General features: G+C 46.1%; 1 protein-coding gene across 10 annotated transcripts in view; it reads left to right on the forward strand.

Annotated features, from left to right (window-relative positions):
- Nucleotides 1-11614, forward strand: part of ZNF438 (zinc finger protein 438) — a 184867-nt gene extending 173253 nt beyond the window's left edge. For all 10 annotated transcript variants that reach the window (XM_037837948.1, XM_037837944.1, XM_037837952.1 and 7 more), the window contains 2 exons: nt 7487-9284; nt 10613-11614. In XM_037837948.1, the coding sequence (XP_037693876.1) occupies nt 7487-9284; nt 10613-11222 (2408 nt within the window). In that variant the 3' untranslated portion in view covers nt 11223-11614. The remainder of the gene's footprint in view (nt 1-7486; nt 9285-10612) is intronic.
- The last annotated feature ends 8104 nt before the right edge of the window (nt 11615-19718 follow it).

Raw genomic sequence — 19718 nt, forward strand, 5'->3', positions numbered from 1 at the left:
CAAAGTAAATGCCAGGACCCTGATGCTTCTCGGCAAGAGAAAGTGGAGAGCGATATCTGCTAAGCCTCTGATATGTGGCACTGCCCTGGCACCTTCATCGGTGTTTTTCTCATTTAATCCTGACAGTGATCTTTGCACTAGAGACTAGGACATTTTAAAGACAAGAACATTTAAGGACAAGGTTGTCACTTGCTCAAGCCATGATTATGGGACTGAGCCAGGAGTTGAAACCAAGTTTGTCTGGACCCCCAAACACATGCTCTTTCTCCTAGAGATGGTGAGGGTCGCCATATCCCTCCAGAAGAGAGACCACCAGCCCACAGTGGAGACAGAGCCCTCTGGGTCAGCGTTCCAGAACCGTTAATTACCTGCTTTGAAATCTCTGTCTATACAATGGAGATACACTAATTCATAATTCAGCTTAACGTGGAAATTAAATGAGGTTCTGCATGGAAAAGATTTTGCATGGTCCATCATTGAGCTAATGTTTAAGAAATAGTATTAATAACTGCTAGGAACTAAGAAGCTCAGGTACTCAGAAAATGGGAATTCCCTTTCGCAGATAAGGCATGCAGTCAAACTCACTCTTTGGCAGGACAACTCCTGAAGACCTATGCTCAGTGGAAGGTGCCAAGATGTCGCCAGTGTTGTCAAGGGAGGGGGGTGTAGGGCAGGTATGCCAAGGAGGGTAGACACAACAAGACTCAGGATACAAGATACCCAGTTGGGGATATGCTTATTTCCTTTGTAGAGCCTCAAATTTCCTGAAATTTGCATCACAGATATAATGGCTCTAGAAGGTCTTAGGTGCTACAGATATGTGGGCTAGAAAAGATATTTGGCATTCTGGGTCCTTAGAAACACAAGAAAGCTTGTGCCTCTTGCCAGCACATTTTACAGTACACGCCCTACAGCCCACGCTCCATAAACTCTTGTTGACTCTGACTGTTGCTCCAGACCCCAGACAGTGCCTTGGGGAGAAGGTAGGCAAGGGGAAATGGGTTTATACGTTTTTTCAGCAGAATTAAGTTGAGCTCCCTGTGTTAAGAGGCATTTCTTTTATCCCAGCCTTCTCCAGGGTTTTACCATATTTGTTTTAGCCAGCAAGTATCCTGGGAAACAGTTTGAATCCCAACTGGAATTTATTATTTGAAAGCCAAGCGGGAGGGAAAACAGGGATGCCAACAAATACAATTGAAAATAGGAGGTTTTGGTTTAATGAAATTAAAGCCTAAACAACACCTGAAAGTTTCGGCTCTTTAGTTCTGAGCCTGGATCCACAAAGCCTGTTTCAAGAGCAGAGACACTCCTGTCTCCCCATGCCTGCTCCCAAGTCTGGCCCCAAACAGATGGAACGATGGAACTATGCCCAAACCAAGGAAAGGGACAAGCAGGAACCGGTTTGTGCAGAAGCAACAAAGCAGGCCTTAGTTCTGCCAGTGGAAATCAGGAAGTGAGGCGTTTGTGGCTGTCTAGAGGACTGCCCCATGTACAGGTCACATAGTATTGTCTGTTGCCAGCTGTGTCGGGAAACAGCATGGTGAAGGTGGCTTAGACGTTGACACCTAGTGCTCCTGATCTTCCCTTCGTCCCTCCCACCTCCATCTCGCAAACCACATCCACCAGGTGACATCCTTCGTGGTGATGGGGAAAGAGGGAAGAAACATGTCACTCCTTCTCCAAACAAAAAACCCACAACCTTATTGAATTTGTTAGAATCCTATGGATATTAAGTAGCAAATGCAACTATAAAAATCTGCCCAAACCTTCCTACGACTTTATTACTTTTCCACGAGTTCTCTCTAGTAAGCAGGCTTTCAGAAAGTGTCCATTAATGTTAACAAAGGTTTGAGGATATGACAAGCCATTTCGATTTCAAATTTTCTTCTTTTTTTTTCCTCTCCTTAAAATTCAGAGGTGTTGTTATGTTTAGGGGTTAATTATGGCAGCTTTATATATAAATTTCTCTCCCTTTGAGGGGAAAATGAAGGAGAGAGGAGCTATTGCTTCAAATTGCAATGGGAAAGATCTGAGTTTTGTGAGCTTTAGCCAGTTACGTTACTTCCTCGAGTCTTATTTTTCCTAATCTGTAAAAAGGGAACAAATAATACTAAATTGCAGAGTTTGGGTGAGGGGTCAATTAAAGAACCAGCACAGATGCTAGACCATAGTAAGGACTCAACACCTCTTAGTTTCCCTTTAATCCACAATTAGATCAATTTTTCAACAACTGCAAATGTCACTTTTCAAAATAGTTATTTTTATATGCTTAGCATGTTAAAACAGCCCACTTTTTAAAATCCTTTACTGTTTTAAGAATTCTCATTGAATAATTATACAAAAATAGAGTGAGCCTTTCTATGTTTTCAGTTAATAAAAGTCCATTTTTAATCCCTGAGAGTCTTGCGAATCTCTTTAAATGTGGTATGGGTAATTTTGTAGGATTCCCAGAAATTATGAATGTCAATGGAAATTTCTGCTTCTCATTACTTAGTACCCAGTTCTATGAAATCTGTAAGTTTGCGGGTGACAGGTGAGGGTTTTTCCAATCCCACCATCTGTGAAACTCTTTCAAAGTGGAGTAAACCAGTATTGTAGCTCCGTTGCTAAAAAGACTTCCTATAATCATGCCATCTTAATGTTTTAGAGTTTTTTTTTTTAAACACAATGGCATTTTCAGCTTCTCTAAAGACACCTAATATTCAAACTACTTAGGAAAAAAAACTGTAGTTATTCTAGCATAACTGTAGCATAACTGACCCTTACTGCAGATTGCCTTGTTTTATCCTAAAAAAAAAAGCCAAACGCTTGGAGGAACCATCTCAGTGTGCCGTTGTCTTAGGAGGTAATGAGCTCTAATACATCTTAGCGATAATGCTAGGCGGAGATTATGTGCTCCATAGCAGATTGCTAGATTACTTCCCTGATCATTAGCAGTTCTTGTCATTAAGGAGCTCCATGTGTATATCTAAACACAGTCATTTATGCATAGACACATTTACCCATTAAAAATATCCCCAAAGATACTTCTTTTGTTCCTTTCATTCATTCAACAAATATTTCCTGACCACCTCCTACGTGCCAAGCACAGAGGGGACTGTGGGAATTAAGCACCTATCCCAATCCTGACCTTTTCACTCCCCTGGCTCCCCCTGTTTCCCTCTCCCCCAGAGGCCACTGGGTCCTTCTGTTTCTTTTCAGAGATACTCTATGCATATACTAGAATTTGTTGGTGCATGTATCTCCCCATTTTTGTCATCCAACTGACAGCATACTATAAACCTCCTTTCTTGGAGGGTATTCCGTATCCATCTAAGTCATCCTTCTCTTTTATTGCTGCGTAGTATTCCGTTGTATGGTTGGATGATTATTTTGTTGGTACCCTGTCAATGGACAGTTTAGTAATGCCCTTTTTCTCCTGCCTTGCATTTCTTCCAGAGCATCCGTTTCATGGCCTATCATTTCATCTCAAATGATTCTGGGAAACGGGACTTACCACACCCTTCTTGGAGATGCTCATCCTTTTAGGTCCTTCCTGATCCACCCAGACAGGCATGAATATGTTAAATACCCCCAATGAGACCTTACCTTTATACCCCACCGATTCTTTGGGGTTAGCTTCTGATTAATGATCATGGGCCAACTGATCAGCTTTTCTAATTCTAGTCTCCTCTTCTTTAAATTGCCAAGAACTTGAGAACCGCCTGAGTCTGGCAGGCACCTGCTCTGGTACCTGGTCTCTTAGATCCTGGCCTCTCAGGTGCCCAGGCTGCCCACGCTGAGCAGTGTCCTCTCCTGTGGGGCACAACCAGGTGCTCTACAGGTTTCTCTTCGCCCCTTGACCACAGTAGGCTTCCTCTCTCCTGAAGGTCATCGCTCTCCCTGGGTGGTTTTCGTCTCCACTACAATGCAGAGACTTTCAAAGATCAGTTGAAGCGCACAAACTCTAAATGTATCCTAGTTAGCTCACTCCCTCTGCGTATGGCTCTGTAAAGTATACTTAGTTATGTTTCTGGAAACTTTAACTGTCAGAAGGTTGCTTTCTTACTTGGTCGTGAAAATGAGGAAGCCCCTTCCCTCCTTAAGTCTTCAGAGGCTTTGAAAGTGACCTTGACTGCCGGTTGTTGCTTCAGCTGCACCTCCTGGTCTTTGTTATTCCTGCTCTTCTTCATGTTGAAGTTACCATTCTCTGCCTCTGAGTTTCTGTTTCTCCATCGCCCGTTGTTCCCCATCTGTTCCCTTTAACCCTCGGCTGCCCTCTGTGCATGCCTTTTTCTTTAAAGCCGTCTCTTCTTCAGAACCTGCTTGGTTTTCTGACTATGTTTGTTTGTACCCCAGCTGCATAACTTACTGTTTTCTTTTGTTATTCTGTTATTCCCACGGCCAGTTAGTTGTTTAGGCGATCAGTCTCACTTGTCCCTGTCAGCCCCTCTTCCCTGTTTAAAAGGGTTTACCAGGGCGCTAACCTCTCCATGCCTTTACTCTCGCAGTGAATGAAATTAAATTGAAAAAATAATGTTCCAGAGGTATGCTCTCTCTTTCCTGATTTTCAAAGTTTGGAAATATGAAAATTCTCTTTTAATTCATGTTCTTTGCTTTCATTTTTTCTAGAAAGTGTCCTAGTCTCCATTTGAATAGTCTTTATTCCTCTCACTGATCTCTCTCTCACTCCGTACGTATTCAGTGAGTATTTATGGCATCGCTACTATGTGCTGGGACAGTGTCAGGCCCAAAAGACCCAGCAGTGGACAAAACTCCTGTCCTCAAGGAGTCCCCATTCCAGTGGGCAAGGCAGACCGTGAAGCTGGTATGTTAGATGCATCAGCGTTCTGGAGAAAATTAAAACCAGCAAAGGGGTGGGGAGCTAGAATGGGGGTACAGTTTTAAGTAAGGTGGTCAAGAAAGAGCTAACCGAGAAGAGGACATTTGAGGAAAACCCTGAAGCAAACAGTGGAGCGAGTCGTGGGGGGTTATCCAAGGGAGGAGTGTTCTGGCCAGTCAGGCCAGCAAGTGCAAAGGCTCCAGGACGTGTGTCTGGCCTGTTTAAGGGGCAGCAAAGAGGCCCCTCTGGCCGCAGGGGAGTGCGCAGAGGGCAGAGGGCAGAGAAGGGCCCAGGGGCCAGTGGTGCAAGGCCTTCTAGGCCAGGCAGGGAGCCGTCAGATGGTTTTGGGCAGACTAGTGAGGTGATACGTCTCAGGCTGGGATGCATTATTGTCACATATTTTCAAGGGGATTATTACCGCTGCAGCTAAGGACAAATAACCTTTCTGCCAGCTCTTACTGCTGCAGATATTTCCTGCTCATCAATTAGGAGTATGAACTAGATGTAAATGACCCAGTGTATTCTCTTCCCACCCCCAATCACAGTATTGTTAGTGTAATCATTTCATAAGCCTTGTCTCTAGGTAACCATAAGCTATCAGTCATTGTAGGCTTTAGGCAGTCCTTTTTTTTAGGCTTTAGGCTTATTCTCAATGCTGAATTAATTTATTTGCAACTTATTTCAGTACTTCTTCCAAGAAGATGGGAAGATGAGGCTTAAAATGAAAGATGTGATTTAACAGCCTGTGTTTAGAACCAAAAAGATGAAAACTGTGTGGGAGGAAGAAGCAGATGTAGCAGATCTTTAGGAGACAGTTGTAAAGTGATTGATCCATTTGCCCGGTAGCATCATGGAAGCTAAGCTGCAAAAGAAAGCCGCTCGTTGCAGGAGTAGCCTCTGTTCTCTTCCACGACACTTGTCTTTTTCCTCCTTACACTAATGCAAAATACCATATAAAATATGTTTTATGACATCTTTTTTCTTCGCTGAACATTGACTGTTTTCTAAAATAAATTGTCATACTTTTCAACCTCATTCCCACAGTGCTATTTTTTGGTTTGTTTAGAGATAGGTGTCATTTTTTGCTGAAAGAATGAACTTCCTGCTAAAATTCTGTTGGTTCACTAGTTACAGGCATTAAAATCATGGTTGACTATAAATTTTTTTTAAATCTTATCTTTTCCACTAGATTGCCAGCTATCAAGACAGAAATTATATCCCCTAAACAAATAGTTCTTCCCTGAAATCTGAAAACTAAAAATATGATAGGGTACCAAAACTCACTCAGGGGCAAATCCTGACTGAACTGAAGCAAGACTATTTAAAAATCTTCATTTGTCCCGCTTGCTGTGAATATTTGTATATGTTACCATAGAAGTGGTAATAGGTTTAACTGTGGATGCTTCCAGGCTCTGCTGGGTGTTAGGTCATATTTGTTACACATCATATTATCTTCCTAAAGTATGCAAGTGTAAATTCTAAAACACATCTGGCCCTGAAGGTTTCAGGAAAGGGATTGTGGGTCTGCGATAGACAATACCTAGAATGTCGTAGGTGCCTTGTAAACGTAAGTTTAAATGAAGGTGGATTAGTAATAGATACTCCAGCCAGCCCTCATGACCTAGAGGTCATGGGGAAATAGAAGAGATGATTCCATCCTTAGAGGCAGTGCATCAAAATGTTTCCTTAATTTTTCTCCTAGAGGAGTAGTAATTGGCTTCAGTCAGGCTAATAAATCCAATGAGTGTGAAGGGTTAGTCTGTCCTTCAGAATTGACCCGATTAGTGGCCTCAAAGGTGTTTTGTGCATGATTCACGCATCTTTTATGCTATCTCTGTATCTTTACTTATTGCTTGGGGTTTTTTTTGTTTGTTTTTCTTCAACATTTTTCCAGAGGTGTCACATCAGCTTTTTTAATACTGGTGATTTAATTGCAAAAGCGTGCATAAACAGCTTGGAAGGTGTGAGAAGTTCACAGGTCACCTGGGGAAACAGCCACAAAGCTAGCATTCAGCCTGGAGCTCGTCCACTGTGCAGACCAAATCGCACTGCCAGTGGGTCACATAGCGGGTCCTGAATCAGAGCGAGACATGAGCTGGGTTCCAGAAATGTTTGTTTATATGCCAAAGATGGCATGGGAAAGATCAAGGGGCATGGACTAGGGGCCTCGCCCTCACAAAGCTTAAGCTTGATAGGGGATGCAAGATGTGGACATAAAATAAATAGAATACACGGTAGGCCTGCCGGAGGGCAGAGAGGACGCCGGAAGGGCGGTGGGTTTGCCCTGGGCCTGGAAGGGTGGGTCGGAACTGGGTAAATGGAGAGGATGGACTGATGGGCTACAAGGAGGAGGAAGACAGAGTCTCACCTCCTGAGAAACTCTGCGGGTAATAGCTGAGACACACAGATGGGGAAGGGGTTAGGGGTACACTAAGTGGCCTCATAGGTTCTGTGGAAGCACAGAGGAGAGTAATAATTGCATCCTCTGGGGAAGAGGGAGGCTGGGCCTTCACCCTGGGTCTCGGAGGATGCGGGAGTTTGTGGAGACGGGGAGGGCGGCAGAGGGATGCGTTCTAGGCAGAATCCACATGAAGGTGCATATGTGAACTCCCAGCAGCCCGCAGTCTCACGCCCATGTCCGTCTGTGTTGTGCTTTCATTGCAGGTGAGTTGCCCGTCCCTTCCGGAATGGTACAGAGCGGGAAAGGCTTGCAGAATAAAAGTCAGTTCAGGACCATCGCCCCAAAAATTGTGCCAAAAATCCTGGCCTCAGGGGTGCTGCCTTGCCTCTCTCCGTCACCCTCTGAGCTCATAAGCCCAGGACCCGCCAAGCCGCTCGTGATGCCCTCCCAGAATTATGCCCTGATGCAACTTGCGGGCCACAAGGGGACGTTTTCTCTGGTCGCTCTACCACATGTCAGCTCCGCTCAACCAGTGCAGAAACCCAGGGTGCCTCTGCCCAAAAACCTGAAACTGCCAATTCCGCGGTACCAACCCCCAAGAAAGAACAATGTCGCAAGAAAGAAGCCCACACTAAGCTCCATGGCAAGTGGCTGCAGCAAACCTGCCCAAACCCCAGCATGTCCTCAGCCGTCCTTGGCCCCACCTGCCCGCTCTGAACTGCCCCACAAAGCCAGCTCCTCCGAGCACCCACTGTCCCGAGACCAGGCCCCAGCCAGCACCGGCACGGCTGCGCTCCCTGAAGGAGGCAGCCACGGAGACCCAGGGCCTCCACCGAGGCACAGCCCTGGCGCCCCAAGCTTGTCCACACCACAGGAGCCCTCCGCTGAGCAGGGTGGTGGGAGGATCTCAGGGACAGCAGACCTTACAGGTAAGAAAACAGCCACCAAGCCTTCTGAGGTGGCTGCAGAGAAACCTGAGAGACGAGGGGATCTTGCAAAAGGCACGGCGACCAGTGTCTCATCAGCAGTCATTGGCAGCACCGTGCAGTTGATCTCCTCAGTCCCCATCGTGCCCTACTCCAGAGTGAAGAAAAGAGAGTTTTGCAAAATTGAGCCAGGTGCTCACACTGAAGATCTGTCTTTACCTGTGCCAGGGGCAGGCAGTGAGATGACACCCCCACTCACAGACGGCCTTGGGGCGGCCACCAAAGTGGTAGCGAAGCCAAGTCCCGGTGAAAGTGCCTTTTGTAGAGCCGCCAAACTGGATCACAGCCACAGAACAAAACTGAGTGGGGGCGTGGCAAAGAGAAGGGGAAGGAAACGCAAGTCACCTGAGGAAATGTTGGTGTCTCAGGGGAGAAGGAGGAAATGCATCCTCGATAAATGCAGAGATGGGAAAGACAGAGGCAAAAATGATCCCCAAGAACTTGGGGACCGAGAACCTGGGGCCGCGAAAAAGTACCGTAGCATTATGCCTAAACCAGCCGTCACAGTTCCCGCCTTGGCTCCTCCAGCTTCTCCCGCGGCAATGCCACAGTCCCAAACTCCTGGCAGCCTAGGACAGGACATTCTGCTAAATAACTCGCTTCCTTGTCAATGCCTCGGCTGTAAACAGAATGTCAGTCCTTCCACCAAGCCTAGTGTGGTCTTCAGAAATGGCTATTCTGGCATCAAGAAGCCGTGGCACCGCTGCCATGTCTGCAACCACCACTTCCAGTTCAAGCAGCACCTCCGGGACCACATGAACACACACACCGACAGGCGGCCCTACAGCTGCTGGGTCTGCCACAAGGCCTACGTCCGCGCCGGCAGCCTGAGCGCCCACCTGAAGCTCCAGCACAGCGAGAACCGCCCGAGGAGGCTCATGTGCTGTGAGTTTTGTGCAAAAGTGTTTGGTCACATGAGGGTCTATCTTGGCCATCTGAAAGAAGTGCACGGGGTGGTGGTCAGCACCGAGCCGTCCCCCAGCGAGCCGCAGCCCGGGGCCACGCACCTCGAAGGGAACAGAGACGCGAAACACAGAGACCCGGGCGTGCAGGGGACGGAGGGAGCCGTGGCGAGGTGAGTGCTCCCGCGGACGGAGGCCTGGCCGGGCAGCCTGCTCTGAGTCCGGGCAGAGACGAACCCTGGTCTTCTCTGCCAGCCAGAGTTCAGACAGCCATCCCTCAGATGAAGACGCAGTAAGCCAGCTGCCTGTTCCCAGCACTCCATCAACAGTCACTTGGTGTCTCTGGTTTCTGACCAGTTGGGGGTTTTTAATTGCCTAATCCCTGGAAGCCAGGGCAGAAATGCCAGTTTGGGATATGCTGGGGACAGTAGGTGCTAGAAGGTTATTTTTGCATCTGAAATATGAGATAGTAAATTATTGGATTCACTGCCTGGTGGTCTTTACAAGTAATTTCCCCCCAAGTCAGAATTGATATCCAAAGAGCTTTGCTGCCCAGGACAGGACGCTGAAAGGGGCCGCTGTTTGGACCACCCCTGTGGTAATCACATCCAGCCCTCCCTGTCAACCCTGTTTTCCCCACCCAGCCACATTAACTTTGTCCTGTGACATTGCCTTTTACAGGTGTCACTTCCCAGCATTCTAAACAAACTAGCTAACTGTGTCATCTGGAGGGCAGGTGCTAGAGCTGGCGGTATAATCCCTGGACCTGCCCTCGGGAACCACCCTCCACTTTTCCTGGGTGACCCGGGGGGAGGGGGCATTCTCCAGAATTCATTCTCAGCAGCATCAGGAGAATGACCTTGCTCCAAAAGCTGAGGTTCTCTGCCCCTCTTCATTCTTAATTCTCACACTTGTTCTAGCTACAAATTGTGTTTTCCACTCAATTTCAGCTTACTTTGACATCTTCATGAAAACCAATGGGCGTTGGTCCCATTTTTTTCTGTCCCCTTTCAGGTGTCTGTGTTTTGCACTAACATATATAGTAACCTCCCTAAAGAAACCTCACTTCTTCATGGCTTCCCATTTGTTAGATTTTGATTTGTAGGTGAGAGGTCCAAACTGCATGTGGTGCTCAAGGTTAGGGAGGGTGTGGGGCAGACACCCTCAACAACATGACCAGCTCTCCCTTCCCAGCTTCCGCCCTGTTACCTGGCTCTCCCGTGCCCCCTACACCTGTTCCTGTCGGTAACCAGGGAAAAGTGAGCTCACCTGGGTTGACACATAAAGGGATCCACTCTTTTACTGACCAGGCCCGGGTAGCTGGCCCCTCGCAGACGGGTCAGTGGCTTTCGCTGCGGCCCTTGCTTAAGGCCTCCCCGTGCTCCCCACTTCCTCCTTCCTTCCCTCGGCTCACCCGTGGGTGTGTCTCAGATCCCTGAACAGTGGGAGCTGTGGTTGTGTTTTCCCATCAGATCTGATAGACTCTCTCCCCCCTTTTCAGGGAAAACAAGTCAAGCCTGGAAGAAGAGCTCTTTCTGAATCAAGCCAACGAAGTCAAATTGCAAATCAAATGTGGCCGTTGTCATATCACTGCTCTGTCATTTGCGGAAATAAAGTTTCATTTACTTTATGCTCATGGAGAGGAAATTCAGGGCCGACTGCAGGAAGGGGTTTTGTCGGGAAGCAAACAAGCACAGGAAGAACTGATCAGACATGCTGCTTCTTACTGGAAAGAGCGCCCTGAGAGAAGAAAGCCCGGCAAGCACCATCCCTCCGAGGACCGGGCGGGAGCACTTCCTCAGGTGGAGAGACCACTGCACCTTCCTCATCAGAGCAGCACGGAGACCACAAGAAAAAAGGAAGGAGCCCCCCCAGGGAGGAGCAAGCTGGGAGACCCCCAGGACCCTGGCAGTCCTCCCCGCTCCGTCCTCCTCTGGTCGCGCTCGGGCTTCAACTGCCTGCTGTGCTCCCAGACGCTCGGGAGGAAGGAGGAGCTTCTCCTCCACTGGGAGCATCGACATAACTGTGAGGATCCGACCCAGCTCTGGGCCATTCTGAATGCCTTCTCCAGCCGGGGAGTACTCGAACTTGCCAGTGAGACTGAAAAATGAAACCCCAAGGGGAGGGAACCAGGGTTTGACCATCAGCTTTCTCTAAAAGCTTTGTGTTTTATCTGTGGTGCTTAGAGAATCAAACAAGTTAGGGCTAACTTTAAAGTGATTTTTGCACATAGTTTTATTTTCTTATGAAATTAAATAGAAGGCCTTTCAATGCGTAGTTTTCTAACCATATGCAGTCTTATTTTAAAATTATGTACTAACGCTTAGTCTTGGACTTTATTTTGGAGCAAATGAAAAGAACAAAATTTGGAGATTGAAATGTAGAGGATTAGAGACTGGTCTTCAAATACAGTTTTCAGTGAAAATGTGTGTGTTTTTTGTGCATGTCTTTTGTTCAGATCTTTTCTGCATATGCAGATTGACAAATGTGATACAGTTCTAGGTGGCAGAACCTTTCATTCTCAAAGGTAGTATCGAGTTGGATTGGTAAACCTTGATACTTATTAAATTCTATGGTTTTTTTGCATATACTATAGAATAGTATATTTAATAAGGTTGTCATTTACAGTATTTTAAAATCTTAAGAAAATCTAGATTTTTCTTTTTAGTTCTGTTTTCTTAAATGCACATTGTCTTGAAAATCAATGGTTGGTAAGTCTTATAGCTGTAGTGTTCCGTATCAGAGTAATCAAAAAAATTGTAGTGCCTGAGCTGATTGGGAAAAAAAAAACTACTTTCTTGGTAAAAAGTTATTTTCAAGTAGTTTTGGGGACCAGGAAATTTACAGCCTGGAATGTTCAGTCCAAATGTCTCAACTGCTTCCCTCGCTATCTGGTAACTTGGAAAAGTTGCCGTGAGCTGAACAATTTTAGCTCCAACTGTGCTGTCAAGCCCAGGCTCTCTGGAAGTCAAGAGTAAGTAATTGCCTCTTAAATTCCTAGGAAATTACCTCAAATCAGAAAAGTTGCCACTTGTAGTTTCTGACCATCCTGGCTGCAAAATCATTTTCTTACAAGGAGGAGATTTGAGCATTCATCCCCCAAAAATCTTGGATTTGGATGAAAGCACTGTATGTGCAGCCAGCTGTGTTCTCCCGAAGCGTGGCCTGTGCAGCTTCTTCACGTTTTCCTGTGCTCGCCGCAGTTACCTGAACAGAGGAAGAACTAAATTCTAATTGATAAGCTCCTGGGTCCCAAGGCATCCTTTTTCCTGTCTAGTTTTAGCACTCAAATAGTCCAAAAAGGGAAAACTCAATCCTTCACTTTTTACAGTGTTGTCAATTTGAGAATAAGAAGGTAGGGGTGGAAATCAACTGAAAGATTTTGCCCGGGTTTATCAGTTGCATTCTACCCAGTTTCAAAGAGAATTTCCAGCCTCCACTGTCTGATGTTTTAAGAACTCCTGGGTTAATAATGAAACAGTTTACCATTTGGTACAGTACTTAGTTGTTTTCAGAAGATTGATCTTGAAGATATTAAGAAACAATATCTACCAAGAAAATTACTCAAATTCAAATCGCTTGAACTCAGTTGATGAAATAACCCAGAGCCTGCACGGTGCCCGGGTGGTAAGTAGCCTTTCCAAAATACTGGCCAGGGGCCAGCGGGAGGAGCGGAGGGTCTGCAGCTTGGGAGGAGGCACTGGTGTGGGGGAGAATGCATGTACCCATCCCGTGAGGAGAGCCTGGAGTTTGCATGGAGGGCTTGGGCAGCCTCTGGAAAATTGGGAGTTAGGAATGGGGACGAGAACAAGGCAGGGAGAAGGGATGAGGCTGGTGACTACTCTGGCTGGGTCCCCTGCTAGAATGCAGCTTCTAGAGCATTCTAGTGTCTTAACTACATTTAAGCCACTCGTGGGGTGGGCTAGAGGGGAGCATGCACATCTTTTCAGCAGGCTCCGAGAGAGAAGGAAGACTGCGGTGCGAGGGCCCTTCCCTGGAAGCCTGTGTGGGTGTGCTCACTCAGAATGGAAGGTTCCTTCGGGTTCGCAGCTCCCTAGAGAAGGAGGTCTCAGTACTCCTTTGGTGAGAATGGTGGGAAGGCAGGCTTCTTTCAGGGAGACAGGGAGAAGGGAGGAAGTCGTTTAACTTTATAAAGTGACTTTAGGAACAGCTCAGAGCCTTCCTGGGGTCTGGCGCGAGATGTCATGGCCACCAACTTTTACACCTGGCCCAGAGGCTGTGAGGTCCGGGAGGGGACCCTTTCTCAGCCCCCCTTCCTGACCTGGAAAATGAGGGGGTGATCCTCCCTCACGCCTTGCTGGGAGGTGTCGCTGAAGCACAAACAAAATGCACCTAACACCTTGTTCCGGTTTGCTAATGCTGCTCTTACGTGAAACACCAGAAATGCACTGGCTTTTTAAAGAGGGTTTATTTGGTTAAAAAGTGACAGTCTGAAGGCCATAAAGTGTCCAAGGCAAGTCATCAACAATCGGGTACGTTCACTGGAGAAAGGCCATTGGCATCCAGAAAACCTCTGTTAGCTGGGAAGGCACGTGGCTGGCGTCTACTTGCTCCCAGGTTGCATTTCACAGTGGTGTTCTCCAAAATGTTGCTCTTGGGGCATTTTGTCCTCTCTTAGCTGCAGCCCCTCTTCAGAATGTCACTCTCAGTTGCTCTCTCTCTGGGCCTGTGTGGCTCTTTTTAAAGTACTCCAGTGACCCAATAAAGACTCACCCTGAATGGATGGGGCAACACCACCATAGAAATAATCCAATGAAAAGTCTCACCCACAGCTGATTGAGTCACATCTCCGTAGAAACACTGAACCAATAGGTTCCAACCTAATCAACACTAATACATCTGCCCTCACAAGATTGCATCAAAGAACGTGATTTTTTCTGGAGAACGTGATTTTTTCTGGGGGACATAATATATACAAACCAGTACACACCTCATCTGAACATCTGGGGCACACAGTAACTGATGGGTGTGACTTACCATGCTCCAGGTCAGAGCTGGAAAAAGAGGTACCTAAAACCACTGAAAGATATTTGCAAAACAGCTCAAGTGGGCCTCGAGTCCAGAATTCAAGGATGGGGACTCCACTGAGAACAACAAATCTCTGTCTTTGTATACAAAGTGCATTTTGCTTTTTAAATAAAAATGGAATTTTGTATTGCACAGATGTTGAGTAAGGGTCTAATCAATACAGAAAGCAAAAGTCACAAAGTTATTTCTGCCCAGGTCCCCCCTTGGGGGCTTGTATTCCTCAGGTCTGCAGCCCTTCCTGTGTGCCCCCCGTGCCCTGCTTGAGCTGTTCCCCAAGCACCCACCTCTCCGTCCTGACGCTGACTGGGCACTGCCTGGGTCCCTAACCAGACCATAAGCATCTCGAGGACAGGGAGCCTGATATGTCATTGTGCACATTAAAACTACCTGTTGAAAACACGAAGACATTAGCTAAATACAAACAAAACCTCAACTTCCCTTTTAATGAATAAATCCAGCTTCAGGAGCAACCAAACAGGTGGTTAGGAAGACATCGAGGCAAATTTTTCTCCTGAAGTTCTGCACCCTTTTGCTTTTTTTTTTTTTTTTTTTTTTTTGCTCCTTGGAAAATTGTCTCAATGCCAGCAAAAACCAGACTTTTTTTCTTTTCGTTGGGTCCTAAATTATTTCTGAAAGTTACAGCAGTTTAGATTTGTACTGTTTTATTAGCTGTCATTTTTATTCACGTCCCTTTTGTTTCTCTCGTTTTGCTCTGGGCCTCTTCCTGATTCAGCCTTACTCCATTCAGCTGGACCTCATATGGAAAGTTGTTTCTTCATCGACACACCATAAATAATCAAACCTGGGCATGTTCCATGGCCTCCTCTGGCTGCAAACTCTGCCCTTCTCCAGCTGCTCGGCTCCAGTTTTCTGCAGCCTTTGTGACATGATGGCTGGCGATAAAGCTCAACTTCATTTATTTATTAGAATTCTCAGAACTGGACTGTTTTGCTCCATTCAAGCTGCTGACATGCTTTGTTAGGTACGTATTTTATGTAGTCTCCCCTTTTGACTGAGCTCCTGAGGAAAAAATACCCTGGTAAAGATGAAATGGGATTTAGCAGAACATGTTTTTAGCTTCAACTTTATACTGACTTCCCTGATTTCAGGCAATCGGCAGCTTATCTGGGCTTCTGGTACAATGTAATATATATTTTAACTACATCCACCGCTTCAGGATTGTCACTTTTGGAGGCGAAATGTTTATTGTATCTCATGTCTGGTCATGGTAACGGTTATCCCCATAATAAAACTGTAACTGCAGCTTTTCAGGCATATTTTAAATTTGAGTTTAGGATGCAGAATTGGCCTAGGAGTACATCACATTTTCCATAGTTCCAAAGTGTGAAAATATTTCAGAGTGTTGCCTAATCCTAGAAAAAACTGCTGTCCATTGAAGGAAACCAAATGTGACAACCGAAAGAGCAGTAAAGATTACTTTTGTTCTAATTTCATTTCAATGCAAGACTCCATAGTTATTTTTGTTTTTATAAAAAAATTTGCTGCCATCCTCAAAACTGCTCCCCATCTAATTAATGGCCACAATACTTGCTGCTTTTAGTATGCTCCAAAATCAAAATTGCAGTTTTTATAATGTAATAATGCATGTTGTATATAATAATATAATAGGTCATAGTTTTGATAAATAAGCACTAAGCACAACTTGGAGAAATGAAAGATTTTTACCTTCTGTCGTTTGAGTCAAAATTAAATACAAGTTTACTCCCCACCTAGGAGCTGGAAGGAGACCACCAGGTATTCTGCTAGTGTTGGCAGCAGGACTTGGTCTGGGCCACCAGGCATCTATTACTACAAACATTTGGCCATGGAAGAGATCCAGATGGCTCAGACCCATGAGCGCTGCATAACCATCCCAAAGCTCTGGCTAGATCAGAGGATAATGAAAGGGTGTGTTCTTAGGGAACTAAAACACTACCTTCTCCCAGTTTAATCCAAATTAAAGCACAGTTAAATTTACCATAAGACAGTCATTAAACCAAGCCTTTTTGATGATGGTTACACCCAAGGGAACTGATTCTAAAGTATCCAAGAAGGCTGTCTTTCTAATGCTGTTTATTCTTCCCTGAAGTAAGGATTGGGGAGGGGGAGGTGGGAGGGCAGGAGTTGGGTATCAAGATATGGTCTCAGGGGCCTTATTATAATGGGAAACCCAGTGGCACATTGGAGGGCCATTGGGGATGGGATCCTGGCTCCAGTGACCCAGGCAGCAAAATGCCATCAACATTTTCATAGAACCTCAGTGGAGAGATATTTGGCAATGTCTATGAAAATCTAAAAATGCACAGACATTTCAACCCAGGAACTCCACTTCCTATAGATACTGTTGCATAAGTGCATAGACGGGCATATGAGGATGTTCACTGCAGTGTTGTTTATAGAAAGCAAAAGACTGGATACAACCTAAAAGCCCATCAGAGCTGGTTAAAAAAAAAAAGTACAGTCTGCTACATAATGAAATACCAGGGTATAAAAAGTTGAAGTACTTCATGTACTAAAATATGATGTGTTGTGTGAAGGAAGAATAGTACAGAACAATGTATAACATACTTCCATGTGCTTAATAAAGGAAGAAAGTGTGGGGAGGCGGGGAGAAGGGACTTATGTGTGATTGTATCTGCCTAGGAAATTCCTGGTTAGTGACTTCAGGAAAGGGCTACTGAGAGATGGAAGGGAGGGCCACTTACTTTTGCACTATTGGCATGTTCTTTTTGCTGCATTCTCTTTTTTCAACTGGAAAAAAAATGGCTTTCCCAGATTACGCTGTAGCTGTGCTATTGTGATTAGGGCAGCCCTCAGCACACTACCCCACAGACCTGACCCACAGGGAGAAAAAAATTGTATTTTCACTCCAGTACACACACACACAGGTATCCACAACTGAGACAAAAATTTCATGAAATAACCCCTGTGCTAGTTTGGATACATTATGTCCCGCCAAAAGCCATGTTCTTTGATGCAATCTTGTGGGGGCAGATGTATTAGTGTTGATTAGAGTGGAATCCTTTGAGTGTTTCCATGGAGATGTGACTCAATCCTGTGACTGAGGTGTTTGGGTATTTCCATGGAGGGATTACCTGCCCATTCAGGGTGGGTGTTAATTGGATCACTGGAGTGGTATAAAGGAGTTCACAGACAGAAGGAGCTCAGAGCAACTGTGAGTGACATTTTGAAGAGCTGCTGCAGCTAAAAGAGGACAAAATGCCCCAAGAGCAACATTTTGGAGAACGCCATTCTGAAACGCCACTTGGGAGCAAGCGGATGCCAGCCATGTGCCTTTTGAGCTAACAGAGGTTTTCCAGACACCACTGTCCATCCTTCAGTGAAGGTACCCAATTGTGGATGCCTTACCTGGGACACTTTATGGCCTTCAGACTATAATTTTGTAACCCAATAAACCCCCTTTATAAAAGCCAATGCATTTCTGGTATTTTGCTTAATGGCAGCATTAGCAAACCGGAACGCCACCATTACTATGTGCTTTCCATTCTAACACTGTCTCTTCTAATTCATTTTTCAAGGCCAGCTGTGACCCACTAAGTTGATTTCATCATCTGCTAACAGGCAACCACAGTGTGAACTATTCTGCCATGGACGCCAGTCTATCTGACCCCTCCTTACTCCATCAAAGCCGTTGTGGGCTGGCACCCAGTCCCTGGGGACCCTGCTGTCTGGGCTTGATGAATGACCCACCTGCCCCACGAATCTGCATTTTATAGGCCTTTCGAAGGGGGATAACTGGAGCTGGGGGTCTCAGGCAGCCCAACCCAGGGCAGGCCTTTCGGTGCCTCTCCGAGGACACCCCGAGCAGCTTTACAGTCCCCTTTGGGACATGGCAGAGCCCTCACTTAGGAGGCAGTAGACACTGCTGCACAGCTGGGGGCTCACTCCAGAAGCCACTGGGTTTTGAAAACCTTTTTAAAGTTTTGCTTATACTTTTTCAAAGTACAGCTTATCAGAAGCAGCTCCCAGGTAAACCCATCCAAGCCCTTTGGGTTTAAGTTGGATTTGAAATTGCCCCGCTTTTCTTATCCTAATTCAAATGAAATGGTGTGGCAGAGATGAAGTCCACTGAGGCAGATGCAATGGTCTTCACCCTCCCACCCTCTGCCTTCTCCCCCGCTTTGCTGAGAAGCCTGCTCTGCTGGCTCACTTCCCTTACTCTCCTGCTGAGTGCCCTGCGATAGGCCAGGCCTGCAGCCTAACTTGGCAGAACATGGTCAAAGGAGGGGCCTCTGGGACTTCGAAGTGATCTCCATCCCTCTGTCTCTCTCCGGGGAGTGATTTTGGAATTAGACCCCAGCCTTTCATTGAGGTGAACAAATGCTGCGGCCTCCTGCTTGCTGGATAACCATCACTGCTGTGAAGATTCTGCTTTTCGCTTACCTGTCACTTGCCCCAAGCCATTCGAAGGTAGCACCCAGTTAGTTTGCAGGCTCCTGTGCCTGTTCTCTCTTTCACTTTTAGTGTGTTGGTTTGGAGAAAATAGGTCTGGTTTTCCTTTATATGGAGCTTAATTCTGTGCCAGATTACCAAAAAAGTATTTTTGGAACTACTCGCAGGTCCTCCAGCAAGATTCCCAAATCCACCCATGCTCCTGAGCCCATGCTCCCATGGTGAGCTGCACACCCCACAACCAAGCCCACTTTTGGAGTCACAGACCCAAAGAGACAGCCTGGCACTGAGCAACACGCAGCCCGGAAGATCTTCCCAGACTTCCACTTCGATGGCTTTATTTGGGAGCTGCTTCTGCTAAGCTGTACTTTTCCATTTTCACGCTGATGGGAGAAGAGAATTTGGCTCTTGCAATGATAAAAGGCACTGGGGAAGAAGGAAATTGGCAGGCATCAGCTAACGGGATGTTTTCGTTTTACTTTGATTTTTATCAGTGCCCTGAAATACTACCTCAAACTTGTTCATCGTCTTATATGAAAAATAATAATTAACAATAATTGTTAGAACTGTTGTTATGACTCTGAGGGCTTTTATTGTTGAAGAGGGCAAGCTTATGTGATTTTCACAAAGGCCTCAAATGCTTTTCTAAACTTTGGGATTAATTGATGATTTCAGTCCGGTTACAGTTGGGAACATTTCCACATCACAAAGGCCATTGCTGTAATGGACACTAATTGTCCTCCTTGTTGGCAGTCCCAGAAGAGGAAACCCAGAGCCTGAATATGAACAACTCGCTAAAGGGCCGAGACGGTGGGGAGGAAATCTCGCTGCTGCCACCCGACGTTTGCTGTCTTCCGGGGACAAGGAGAGGGTTTGGAGGACAGGGCTGCCAGTGCCCACCTTCCCACAGGTGATTCATTCAGAAACAGCAAAAGGCCTTCTGGAATCACAAGGAACTTAAAATATGTTCAGCAAGACCTTGAGCATGCTTTGACGTTAATATTCTTTGAACTTAGCAAAGAAACCACTGAATTTCAGTTGGTGGCAGAGCTGACTGGGGAACAGATGAAAGAGCTGATTCTCCCGATAGAAGGGGGTTTGACCGAATTTCAGGAAAACAGGCTAACCGCTCTCTCCACAGGGAG

This window comes from Choloepus didactylus, chromosome 5, assembly GCF_015220235.1.
Source record: "Choloepus didactylus isolate mChoDid1 chromosome 5, mChoDid1.pri, whole genome shotgun sequence".
NCBI lineage: Eukaryota > Metazoa > Chordata > Mammalia > Pilosa > Megalonychidae > Choloepus > Choloepus didactylus.